Below are 13,112 nucleotides of genomic sequence, written 5' to 3' on the forward strand. Positions count from 1 at the left end.
GTTCCCTGGCTGGTCGGGGTTCGAACTTGTGCTGCAGAGGCTGTGGACAGCTTCATAGGTTGTGTCCTAACCCCTTTTGCCACCAGGGAGACCCCTAGAGGGGTTTTTTTTAGATTTGTTTCTGAAAAAAAAAATTTTTTTTTTTTTAATATAGAAGACCTGTTTTTTTTTTTTTTTTTTTTTTTTTATAGAGGCATGTTTTATTTATTTGTTTGTTTTGTTTGTTTTGTTCACACATGCACTGGGCACAGTCAGAAGTGCAGGAGGGTGAGAGAATTCACCAGAGCCAGAGCGGGGAGCAGAGCAGGCAGAAGGACCGAAGTACACTGCTGAGGGGAGCCGCGGGCGGCAGGAGAGGTCTGCGCGCCATGTGGGACCTTCCTCTGGTGGCCGGGGAGCAGCCGGGGATCGAACCGGCGCTGCAGAGGCCGCGGGCAGTTTCGCAACCCAGCGCTCAACCGCTGCGCCACCGGGGAGGCCCCTGAAAATTTTTTTGAAGTGAAGTAGCACAAATTCAATGAATGACTAAGAAAACAAAGATCATTTTTCCCCAGGGTATACTTCGCTTTTAGGTGAAAAGAATGGCTTTTATACATAAAACTGTTTTGTCATTTTATTCTACATCACTTTATCTTTCCTCTTTTTTAAATTGTGTCGGAATAAATATGATCTAGATTATTTTATGAATTTAATGTTTAAGTTGTCTTTGAATGATTCTATTTTTCATGAGGCGTTTCCTACTTTGAAACTGGTAGTGCATCCTACCATTGTCTGTAAAATAGACTTTAAAATAATTTTTCATTACAAAAGTAGTGGATATCAGTTAAGTAATTTTTATAAAATGCAGGAAAAAATTTAAGCATACATAATCTGACCACCATATAATGTTTGGTCATAGAACTTTACCCTCTCCCCTGTGCCTGCATTTACATTTTGTGAAAGAAAAATTCATTTAGTTCCTAAATATTTATTGAGCTTCTTATCTGGCGGTGTCTATACTAGCTAGTTGGGAAAAGAGAAAAAAAAAAAAAAAACCAAGGCAAGCACATTCCTGGCCTGATGGAAAGCAAACATTAGATAAGTAAGCACAATAAATCATGATAAATCAGATATTATGCTGGGACCACACAAAGGGTCTGCTGGATCAGAAGAGATTATTTTTGTTTAGTTTTAGTTTTTATGGGTGTTTAAATGTGTATGTAGTTTGATAGGTTGAATAACATTATAGGTCCACTGGGAAAAGCAAAAGTCCTCCTGTGCTTCCCCTTTCGAGGAGTAATTACTTAAAAGTTTTCATGTGGCTTGTTGGAATTTACCTCCATATCTGTTGACTTCTCACTATAGGCGGTGAGAATTGACTTTTCCTCTCTAGTATGCCACTCTTATTCTTATGACAGTTATGTCATATTTTTATCTATTCTCTATTCATTGTTTAAATTGTAGTAACCATGTAGGTAATGTTTACAACCAAGCCATGTAATGTACTGCGAATGTTTCCTTTTCTGCAGAACTTTTGTATTTTTCTAGTTATTGTCATGTTTTCTTTTGCATGGCCTTCTGTATTTTTATCTTGGTTTAAACCCAAACAATTATCTAATTGTTCTCTCGTAATATTCATCTTTTTCTTTTTTTAAAGATTTATTTATCCATACAAGAACTAGGGTGTAGGGCCTCCCCGGTGGCGCAGGGGTTGAGCGCTGGGTTGCGAAGCTGCCCGCAGCCTCTGCAGCACTGGTTCCATACCCAGCTGCTCCCCGGCCACTGGAGGAGGGTCCCACATGACGCGCAGACCTCTCCTGCCGCCCGCTGCTCCCCTCAGCAGTGTACTTCCTCAGTCTGCTTGCTCTGCTCTCCCCTCTGGCTCTGGTGAATTCTCTCACCCTCCCGTGCTTCTGACTGTACCCAGTGCTTGTATAAATAAATAAATAAAACTTTAAAAAAAAAAAAAGAACTGGGGTGTAAACCAGTGGTGTGGGGGGTGAGAGGATTCACCAGTGACAGTGTGGGGGACAGAATAGCCAGTTCTAATGAAATGCACTGCTGAGGGGAGCAGCAGGTGAGACAGGAGAGGTCTGCTGCTCCATGTGGTTTAACTCCCTGGCCAGGATCAAACTCATGCTGCAGTGGCTGGTGCTAGCTTGATAGCGTTGTGACTTAACCCCCGTGCCACCAGGGAGGCCCAGCTTCATCTTCTTGAAGAAATCTCTTCTAGATCAGTTTCACCTGCCCACCCTGACTGGCCATCCTCTTGCCCTGGTTCACAGCCACCACCTCCCAATCCTAACTTTCCTCATTCCCATTGAGTCCCTGTTTCCTGTACCCCTACTTGCCCTTTATAAACTTGCTACTTTGTTTTGATCGAGCACATCTTTTAGTGTTCTACAAGAAGGTTACATGGGAGGTCATCTTTTTGATATTTCAGAGTTCATAAAAATTTTGCTGCAGCTTCAGAATTCTGGGTTGGAAATAATTGTTCATTTTTTGACATCATTGCTCAGTTTTCTTTTAACTTCCAATGCTGCTGTCCGAAATCATTTTGTTTCCCAATTTTTAATGTGACTTTGTTTTTCTTTCCTTTTATCTTTTTCATTTTAGTGGGATTTCAGGAGGGAATGAAAGGAAATGCTTATACTCAATCCACTATGTCATTTTTTTTTAGACTAAATTTTTAACATAACCCCAAATGGAGTCATTTAATATTTAATAATGCTAATAACCTGTCCCATCTTCTTTCTGGCTATAAAGGATTCTATCTTGTACAACTCCTGTAGTGCCTTTCTATTTGGTTGATGTAAATGTGCCTGCGTTTACACTTTGTGAAAGAAAAATTCATTTATTTGAGATTGGGATTCTGTCCAATTCATGAATCTTTGAATAAAGCCAAGTAGATCTCCAAAATTATCCAGATGAATTTCTTTTAACAACTCTGTAATGAACAACCATTAAATATTCTATCATTAAATAGTAAATATCATTAAATATTCTACAATATCACTAGTGGCTTCAGAGAATGCCATATGTGAACACAGTTCCCTGCCATTAGCCATGGAAGTGGTTTGCAATTTTCATTTTTATAGGTAATATCCAAATAAGCATTTTTTCTTGTTAAATTTTTTATTCCTCCCTATTTACTAGAATAAATTTCTAGAAGCGTAACTACAGGGTGAAAAGAACTTTGAGTATTTTGACACATATTGATAGTTCAAATTTTCCCTTCCAAAAATTTGTGCACAGTCATCAGGAGTGTATAAGAAAAGCCTTTCCTTCCACCCCAACCCCCATTCTCCTGCCCTTTGCTCAGAACAGCATTTCATTTGTATGTGGATCAAAAATGTTTTCCTCTCCCAATGTCTTAATATAGAATATATTTTTCAGTATGGAAAATAAGGTGTTCTTTTTAGTTCTCTGTTTGGGGGATTTGGTCATCTGAATTTCAGTCTTGGTTTTACCACTAAATTTATCTTAATAAATAGTAGCTATGGTTATGATCATGTGCAAAGGTTTATAGGAGAAAATAATGAATGTTAACCCCAAATTATCTGTAACATTCTATATTTACTTTGAATGTTTGTCAGTTTACAATAATGCATTTCATGTGTGACCTTTCTTGTGTAAGACTTTGCCCACTTTACACGCTATGTCTCAGTGTAGTCTGCAGGCTTGTCCGCATTATTCCTTCCAGCAGTCCTGGTATCCACTGAGTTTCAAGAGTAGGTTTGCTTTTTTATTCTCCTGTTGCTGCAGGTTTTCAATAATCTTCTTTTTGTTTAACTTACTTGTGTCTATATCAGTTTATTTTTGTTTTATGACATACCACAATCACCTTTTACAACAGGTTTTTTTTCCTTTTTTGACTATTGCCTTGGGTGTGTATTTCTCAAAGTAGGCTCATCAAAAATTCATTGTTTGTGTTTCTTGACTTAGTAAATTTTGCTACATGTGGCCTTATGGCTACTGTTAGGAGACACCAATAGAATCGATTGCTTTATCTCTTTTGCTTTTTGTTTCCCCACCAGTGGGGAAATGACATCTATGAGACCTTTTTTAGCAAAGGGGATGATGATCAAAGTAAATGAACATTCAGGAATTATTTGGAGGGTAGCTTGCAGATCATATGCTGTCACACCACCCAGGAGCTAGTGGGTGGATCTCGCTAAAGTGGCTTTACAGCATGCAGTCAGCCATGAGATTTACTAGTGTGGGAGTGACGTGTTTGTATGTTAAAATAGGTAAGGAATATTTCCCTCCAGATAAAAGGGACCATTGATATCTATTAAGTGCTGTGTACATATTCTCTTGACAACTCTAGCAGGGGAGATAGTACCTCTACTTGACAGATGAGATTAAATTTCACAGAACTCAACATGCTTAAGATTAAGTAGACAGTAAAATCAGATCCTAAATGCAATTGGAGGTCTATGTGACTTCACATCCCATGCCCTTTCTCACTGTCACGTTAGTTGCCTGTGGTGACGTAGGGAATCTAAAAATGAAGGTTTAAGTGTATTTTGTAAGTACCCTCTTTATTGTCTTTGCAGAATCCAAGTAAAGGTAGAAAATACTAAGTTATGTTGAACTCTTTCTTTTTCTTTGTAACAGACAATGAACCAAGCCAAGTCTCAGAGCCCAAGAAGCCCTCATCGCCAACTCATGCTGAGCCAAATCGGACAGTAGATCCAGAACTGGGTCCCCGAGATCTTCAGGATAAGAAAATCCAGGTACTTGAGGAGAAGGTTCTCCGACTTACACGGACGGTTCTTGATCTCCAGTCTTCCATTGCTGGAGTGAACGAAAACCTCAAACATGCCATTCAGGATGATGCCAGCAAAATGGCATCATGGTTCAGTAACCTGCACCCCCCGCCAGTGCCGGACAGTGTGGTTGCTGGAGACACAGAAAGAGTTCCACTTCCAAGTGTCCCCGACAATAAGGAAGCTGGCATGAAGGACATCAAGTCAGAATTGGCTGAGGTCAAGGATGCTCTGAAGACTAAGAGTGACAAGCTGGAAGAGCTGGATGGGAAAGTGAAGGGGTACGAAGGGCAGCTCAAACAGCTCCAGGAGGCGGCCCAGGGCCCTACGGTGACCATGACAACCAATGAGCTCCACCAAGCTTATGTGGACAGTAAGATCGATGCCCTGAGAGAGGAGCTCATGGAGGGAATGGACAGAAAGCTGGCTGATCTGAAGAACACATGTGAATACAAGTTGATTGGTCTCCAACAGCAGTGCGACGACTACGGGAGCAGCTACCTGGGAGTGATTGAGCTTATAGGAGAGAAGGAAACAAACCTGAGAAAAGAAATTGATAAACTTCGAGCCCAAGTACAGGATCCTTCAGCTCAGTCAGATTGCTGTGGTGGCGAAAAGAATGGTGATTTGGCAGAACAAATCAAGAAATTAGACCAGAAAATTGAAAGAGTTGCTGAAGCAACCAGAATGTTAAATGGACGACTGGACAATGAGTTTGACCGCCTTGCAGTTCCAGAGCCAGATGTGGACTTTGATGCCAGATGGAGTGAGCTAGATGCAAGGATCAACGTGACAGAGAAGAATGCGGAAGAGCACTGCTTTTACATTGAAGAAACCCTGCGGGGGGCCATTAATGGAGAGGTTGATGACTTGAAGCAGCTTCTGAATCAGAAAATACAGTTCCTGGAAGAGCGTCTGGGGAATGTGCTGGAGTTGGCTAACAGCACTGATGCAGAATTCACTTCCCCGGCGTCAGCCCTACTTGGTCCATCAGGAGTTGGGAATGAACAAGTTATGATGGAATTAAACCACTTGAAGGACAAAGTACAAGTTGTTGAGGATATTTGCCTGCAGAATTTCCAGGGAGAGCCTCATGGCATAGAAGATACTTGGCCAAATGGCGAAGACCACACAGTGGGTAATAGCTTGTACCTTTTGAAATCTCTAAATGACTCCATGTATAGGAAGTTTCACGAAATCGAACATAGCATCCAGAAAGTTCAAGAGGATTTTAGTTTTCTTTATTCTCAACTAAACCACACTGAAGATGATGTGAATCATCTTCACAGTGAGCTGATCAATTGTAGAGAAGGTAAAATTGCTGGAGAGGGTGCATTTTCTATGGGGGATGAGCAAGAAAAGACAGTGACACCCCTCCCACCTCCCCAGGACCCCACAGCTCAATGCTGCAGCCAGCTGGAGGAAAGGTGGCAGAGGCTGGAGAGCCAGGTCCTCTCTGAGCTTAACACTTGCAAGGAAAATACGCACGAGGTCCAGAGGGACGTTTCCATGGTTGAGGGCAGGGTGTCTAATATGGAGAAAACTTGTAGCAAACTGGACTCCATCTCCGGAAACCTTCAGAGAATCAAGGAAGGGCTCAACAAACACGTCAGCAACCTGTGGACCTGTGTCAGGCAGATGAATGAGACAATCCGATCCCATTCCAGAGATATTTCTGGCCTGAAGAATTCAGTCCAGCAGTTTTATAGCCACGTTTTCCAGATTTCTACCGATTTGCGAGATCTGGTCAGATTTCAACCATCAGCAAGTAAGTTGACCTTTACAATTCCATTTCTTGTATTTGTTCACAACATGTATTATGCTAGATTTTGGATGGTTTGTGCACTTAACTAAATCATGTAGGTGCTACCCAGAGAGTGGTTCATAGACTGGTCCTAGTTTGTGAATAGTTTGGTTTTGGGTAGCAGTGAAATAAACACCAACCTTGAGAGTATTTAGAAATTCTCCAATACTTTGAGAGTGATAATAATCAAGCGCATGGTGTGTGCATTTTATGAAGTACCAGTCGTTAACACGGGTAGATGGCCAAATATTGATCTGTACTTTCATGTTGGTGAGCTTGGAGGTAGGGTCAGATTTTTGGCGTATCAGCTAGGGGTGGGGTAGCTAATGGGAAGTGGTAGAATTCTGCCCCTGGAAGAGGCAGAATCCAGGGCAGGCCACACCCAGGATTGTTGCACAACCCCAGTGGGTCTCCCAGAGGGGAACAGACTTCTTGATCCCTAAGGACTTGAGGGCCAGCTACATGCTTAGCGGAACCCTATTTCCTGACCCTGCCTCTCCCCACTTCCACGTCTGCTGTTCTCCCTTTTTGGTCTCTCACTTCTCTACCTTGAGAATGAGATTACATGTCAAACTGAGATTTCACGGCCTGGCATGAGCATATAAGGATTTTACTATCAGGTCCCAGCAGAAACAAGCTAAGGACGAGGAAGGTGGAGGATGAGAGCCAGACCAGCCCTCTGGCCAGGGAGAGTCAGGGGACAACCCTGGAGCTCAGGAGTGTTGGGGAGGGCTCCATGGTGGCCAGGTGGGAAAATGCTTTGTGTTCCCAGAGATAAGAAAGCTGTAGATAAGGAGTGACCCAGGCCAACCACCACCAGGGCGCTGGCCTCCACTCCAGCGATGGGCCCACCACACCATGCTATTTATAACCCTCCCCCTTTCTCGCAGGCCCACACAGCTGCTGTATCTCTGGAATGTTGAATAAAGGTCACTAGACTCTGTGTGTGTTCATAGAATGGTCATTCCTCGTGGTGACAATGCTGTCTGGACTGTGCTTTATAATAACAGATTGAACCAGATAGTTCCAGTTGATTTGTGACTCCCAGGTGGTGTGGGAAGTGCCCTTAACTCTTTCATGCTGGACAGTTGAAGTAGGAAGTGAATGTCTTTATTTATTTATTTTTTAAAGATTTATTTATTTATGCAAGCACAGGGGTACAGGCCAGAGGTGCAGGAGGGTGAGAGAATCCACCAGAGACAGAGCAGGGAGCAGAACAGGCAGACGGACCGAAATACACTGCTGAGGGGAGCAGCGGGCAAGACAGGAGAGGTCTGCCGTGCCATGTGGGAATCTCCCTGGCTGGCTAGGAATCAAACCAGTGCCGCAGAGGCTGCAGACAGCTTCTCAGTGCTGCGCTTAACCCGCTGCACCACCGGGGAGGCCCGGAAGTGAATGTCTTTAAAGGGAATATGGCTTCCAAAAGATTATCTTTTTAGAATGAACGCATTGTTGTGAATGGACTTTTGAGACTTTCAGTGATGCAAAAGTATCCCAGGTAAATGCACAGGACCTTGTCTATCCTTGCATGGAGTCCAGGCTTAGGATACTCAGAATAATCTGAGTATCACAGCTCATGAACAGTCTGGAATTTATGTCACGGAGTGTCCAGCTAAAAGTCAACAGAACATTTATTGAGCATCTACTATGTGCAAAGTTTATGAGGAACACAGAGATGTGTAAGCGTGATCTTCACTCTTAAGGCATTTCCAATCACTGTGGTAGAGACACACACGGGTCTGCCGAGAATGAATGAGATTGTGAGTAAAGGACTAGTGAGCTCTGCAGGGTTTATTCCTTTAATTAATAGGCTTTCACTGAGCCCCTCTTATGTGGTAGGAGCTGGTGATGGGAAGTGGTGTGTGTGCAGGCACATATGCAGAGACCCTGGAGCTGTGGAAGTCAGGGGGGTTTCCCAGTGGAGAGAGTCCTTGAGCCTTCAAGGTTGAGTAGGTTGAGAGTTTAGAAGTCAGCAAGGTGAGGGCTTAGGTGGAATGATAAGGGAAACTTCTGGAAGGCGGTATTATTAGAGCTAATAATTGAGGGATGAGGAGGGCATGCCTGGTGAGGACTTGGTATGATGGGTCAGTATTTATTGCCATCTAATAAACTACTTCAAATCTCTGTGGCTTAAAGCCACAGAGAGGTATTACTTTCCATGATTCCATACTCAGAACTTGGCTGTTTTCATTTGGTGACACTGTGAGTCACCTGCTCTGCTCTATTCAGCTGCCAGTCGGACTTGGCTGGGCTGGAAGCTCCAGGAAGACTTTGGTCCTGAGTCTGGTCATGACCACTCTCTCTTGCTCCATGTGGCTGATGTGGGCTTCCTCCCAGTGCGGTCTTGGGTAATCAGACTTTTTACATGGTGGTTGGTTCGAAAGAGGAAGTGGAAGCTGCTGGCCTGGCCTCACTTCTCTTGTATTCTGTTAGTCAACGTATTCTGTCAGGTCAGTTCTTGGAAGATGACTTGGCTTCCATGTGGGGAAGGACTCTTAATTAGAGTCGTCTCACCTCCCTGGAAGCAGAGGGGGAGGTGAGGATACACGATGTAGATGTGGACAGGTAACCGGACTGCGACACCAGGAGGCAGACCCTGGTATTTCCACTTGGTCGCTCTCTTCATGGGCCCTGTTCTTTTCTTTGCTAGCTTCCCTAAGGCCCTGAATTATCCAGGAGGCAGCTACTGGGTAGAAGGGACTTCAGCTGATGCAAAAATGGAACCAAGTCTCTCCTGCATCCCTCCCATTGGTACAGATGTTCTCCCCTGGGGTTTCAAGGGAATCTTGAAATTATGTGCGAACACCTGGTTATTGGACAGTCTGGTTTTCATCTAGGACTCGGGTGCACCGCTTCCAACTGGCGAAGAAACACTCTGCTGTCACCCCTGTTTCGCCTTCAGCTGGCCCATTACCCGCCCACCCTTCCATTCAGATACTGGCATATTCAACACGTGTTTATCGAGCCAGGGCCTAGTGCGGGAGTTCCGTGGATCTTACACTCCGGTGGGAAAGACTGACAATGCACAGCAAAGCAAATAGAGATCTGAGTTCAGCTCTCAATCAGTGCAGTGAGGGAGGAGGAGCCAGAGTAAGGTGGCAGGAAATGGGGCGCAGCGACAGCTTGTCTAGACGGGTGGTCAGGGAGGCTGCTCGGTGGAGATGAGATTTGAACAGAGATATGAGTAAGATATGGGAGCGAGGCCTACAGAGGTCTATGGTAGCGTCTCAGGCAGGGGGAACAGCATGTTCAAAGGCTCTGAGGCAGGAGTTTGCCCTGTTTAGTAAAACTCAAATGCCAGTTCGATGATGTCTGTGTGTAAGGGGGGACCCAGAGGCGGTGAGGTCAAAGGAGGTGTAGGAACGAGACCATGTGGGATGTTGCAGCCCGTGATAAACAATTTTAAGGATGATGAGAAGCTACTGGAGAATTTTGAGCTGATTTTGCAATCCCAGCTACTCGATGGTGGTCCTGTGACTTTGGGCAAGTAATTTATCTTCCTAATACCTCACTTTCTGCATTTATTAACTGAAAATGTAACAGCACCAGAAGGTTGTGAGGATTAATAGTCCTACGTGGTGGAGTCTGAAATAGTGTGTGACACTTCGTAAGCCCTGCATGAACAATACCTGGTATTTGAACCCTGTATCGGCTGCATAACCTGTTCTTGGCTACACTTTCCTCTGTTTCCTACAAGCCGCAGTCCTGCAGCCTCATGAGTGAGGGTGGGCCTTTCCCTAGAGCAGGTGTGGGGTAGAAAAGCCCCGGATATCAGGCTCCTGGCTACTCTGTGGAATGTTCTAGATAGCTAAAGTGGGTTTTCTCTCTTTTTCTTTTCCATGCTGCAGGTTAGAGAGAAAGAGTGGAAGGCCTTGAAATCCTCCCTGCCGGCATTCAGGAATTCATGTTCAAATTCTTTAGTCAGAAGCACAGCATTTAGGAGTAAACTAGGAATCTCCTTGTCATTAGGAACTAAGTTCTTTGCTCTTCTGGCCAACGTGGCCTGGGGGTGTGACCCCTGTGCCTAGCACCCTCTCTGCCATGTCCCAGCTGGCTGGGTAGGCACTGTCCTTCACCTCGTGACATCCTTTTCCTTTCTTTCGGCGGGTATCTTGTCCCCAAAGCACCCGATTCTACCCTTTCTGCTGCCCCTCACCCAGGCCATCCTCTGCCACAGGCAGCCTCTCCTGGCAGGGTCTGTTGTCCAGGGCCTGGATGTGACAGCAGCCCCCAGGCTGGCTGCAGCCTCTGACAGTTGACTGACAGGCACCAGACTTTCCTTTGGGTGTGAATTGCACCCCCTCCTGTTAGAACCCACATTTCTGCTCCCAGTTTAAGGAAGAGGAGCTGTGGGGGCTGAGAAGTGGAGACGGTGGGCAGAGGAATGGTTTTCCTCCCTGGGTCATGGCCCCAAACAGGACATGCCAGCCTTGGCCTACTCCAGTGCCAGCGTCACTTCCTTTTTCAAACCTCCTGCCCTTTCTGCTGATGTCTTAGGGGGATTTTTCTTAGTGCTTGAGTTGTATTAGTAAGTGTCTCATGCAGGAGAGCTACAGATTGGAGAATCCCATCTTTCTCAAGTTGCTTCAATTATGTTGTAAGGAAGAAAGGGGAGCGATTATTCAACTCAGCTGAGTTTAGCCAAGAAGCCTGGCCGGGGAGAATGGCCGGATGCCAGCATGATGGCTGTTCTGACTCTTCACTTGAAATTCACTGAGTTTAGGGCCAGTTTAGGCCCAAGATAACGTGCTGGGCTAAGTCAGAGTTTTAGAAATAGATGAAGTAAACTCAACCGGGATTGGCTCCCCTGTGGCGCTTCGCCTCGCCAGGGCTCTGCGGTTGCTGGGAGCAGCTGCTGCTGTTCTCCATCTTAACCTTGAGTTTAGAATTTCAAGCTGTGGTGTCCTGAGAAGGGAGCACCCCTGTAGCTGCAGGCCAGAAACCCCCTGGGAGCTTCACAAAAATAGCAGCTCCAGGCTCGCTTAGGGGATTCCTGCTCCACATTGGTGAGATGAGACCAGGATTTGTAATTAAGACAGAAATATCCCCCGCTCTGGGCCAGGAGGTGGCAGGAAGGCCCCCCCAGAGCCACAGGGTATAACCACCCCCAGGGCAAGCTGTGCCCAGAAAGAAGGGGAGAAACAGGAGAGGCGAGGGAGGGAAGTGGGGAGAGAGAACAAGACCAGCGACTTGACACTGCACTACCAGCCAAGGGGGGCCCCCTGCTGCACTCTCAAGGTCGCCCACAGGCCCTGCTTTGTTCTGGTTACCACTGTGTCTCTCCTTGTCTGATCGCTGCAGCTGGACAGTAGGTCTTAAAATCACATTGTAAAGTTCTGCATTTTAGAAGCAAATTGGGGACTTCTTCCAAAAAATACTGCCCAAGCAGTGCTGCTGTTCAGACAAGCGAGAGCCCCACCCTGCACCCCATCAACCCCCATTTAATGAGTTCATTACTTTTCCTTTCAAATGTGTTGCCACAGATTTAAATACCATTGCCCGGAGCTGCCCCTCTATGTGGGTGTTCTCTCGCTTGGTTGTGCTTTTCTGAAATGCAGACCCGGTGCCCTCGCAAGCTGCACCGTGGGGCCTCTGGCCGCACAGTCAGGTCTGGCCTGGTCTCCCTGGCTGGGACCCTGTGGTCTCTGGGAAGGAACCAGCACAGGGCGCCCTGCACAGGCCCAGGGGTTTTCTCCTCAGTGCAACCAGAAGCCCAAACCAGCAAGGGGCTGCACTTTGCCCTGAGCAGGGCTATGGTGTGACACATGCCTTCCCTTCCTGTGGGGCCGGGAGAACAAGTCAGGTTCCTGTCGATTGTCTCCTCCGCCCTGGGGACCCATTCTTGTGCCCACACGGCCCCACACAGGGCACGTGTCCTGGCCTTGATGTTTCCTCCACGAAACCCCATTTTCACAGCCGCCCTGGGTCTGTTCCACACACAGTTCTCTGAATTTCCTGATGGGTCCGTGAGGGCGTGGGCTGTTCCAGGAGCCAAGCTGGGCCATTGGTGTGGCCGCCCACTGTGGAAACATCTTGCCTCTCTCCACGTAGCTGCTGAAGTTCAGCATTTTGATGACCTTTTTTTTTTTTTTTTTAAGTCAGAAGTCTTAATTGACATCTAGATAATTCTGTGGTTTCTGCATTTAGTGTGCAAGCGCACCCTCCAGACCAGGCAGTCAGACTTCACCTTGACCGACTTCTAATCAGCTACACTAGATGTTTGCACAGCGCCCTGCAGCTCGGGAAGCTAGCCTGTGCCCGTATCTCTGATTGGCACTACTTCCGCCCAGTGACAGGAGGCCTTGCAGGATCAGCCATGGAGTGGATGAGGGCGATAACGCGGGTGTCAGGGGCTTTCCCACAGCCAGGCCTCCACCCAGGCTCTAACAGCTAAGGCCACCACCTCTTGTGCTGTGATAAGACACCGTGAGAGTGCCAGGCACCCCGAGGGAGCCTACTTTTTTGCAATTTAGATTTATGTGGCTGCTGGCCTCCCATCAGGTTCCCTGAAGACTGGGGTGGAGAGAAACCACCACCCCAGGCGCCTGTGGGTGGAG

At 46.1% G+C, this 13,112-nt stretch overlaps 1 protein-coding gene across 2 annotated transcripts in view; it reads left to right on the top strand.

Annotated features, from left to right (window-relative positions):
• EMILIN2 (elastin microfibril interfacer 2) overlaps positions 1–13,112 on the top strand; it is a 50,158-nt gene that overhangs the window by 25,790 nt on the left and 11,256 nt on the right. For both annotated transcript variants that reach the window (XM_037508777.2, XM_037508776.2), the window contains exon 4: positions 4,600–6,519. In XM_037508777.2, the coding sequence (XP_037364674.1) occupies positions 4,600–6,519 (1,920 nt within the window). The remainder of the gene's footprint in view (positions 1–4,599; positions 6,520–13,112) is intronic.

This window comes from Talpa occidentalis, unplaced genomic scaffold (assembly GCF_014898055.3).
Source record: "Talpa occidentalis isolate TD23 unplaced genomic scaffold, MPIMG_talOcc4v2.1 talOcc4.13, whole genome shotgun sequence".
In the NCBI taxonomy this organism is placed as follows: Eukaryota; Metazoa; Chordata; class Mammalia; order Eulipotyphla; family Talpidae; genus Talpa; species Talpa occidentalis.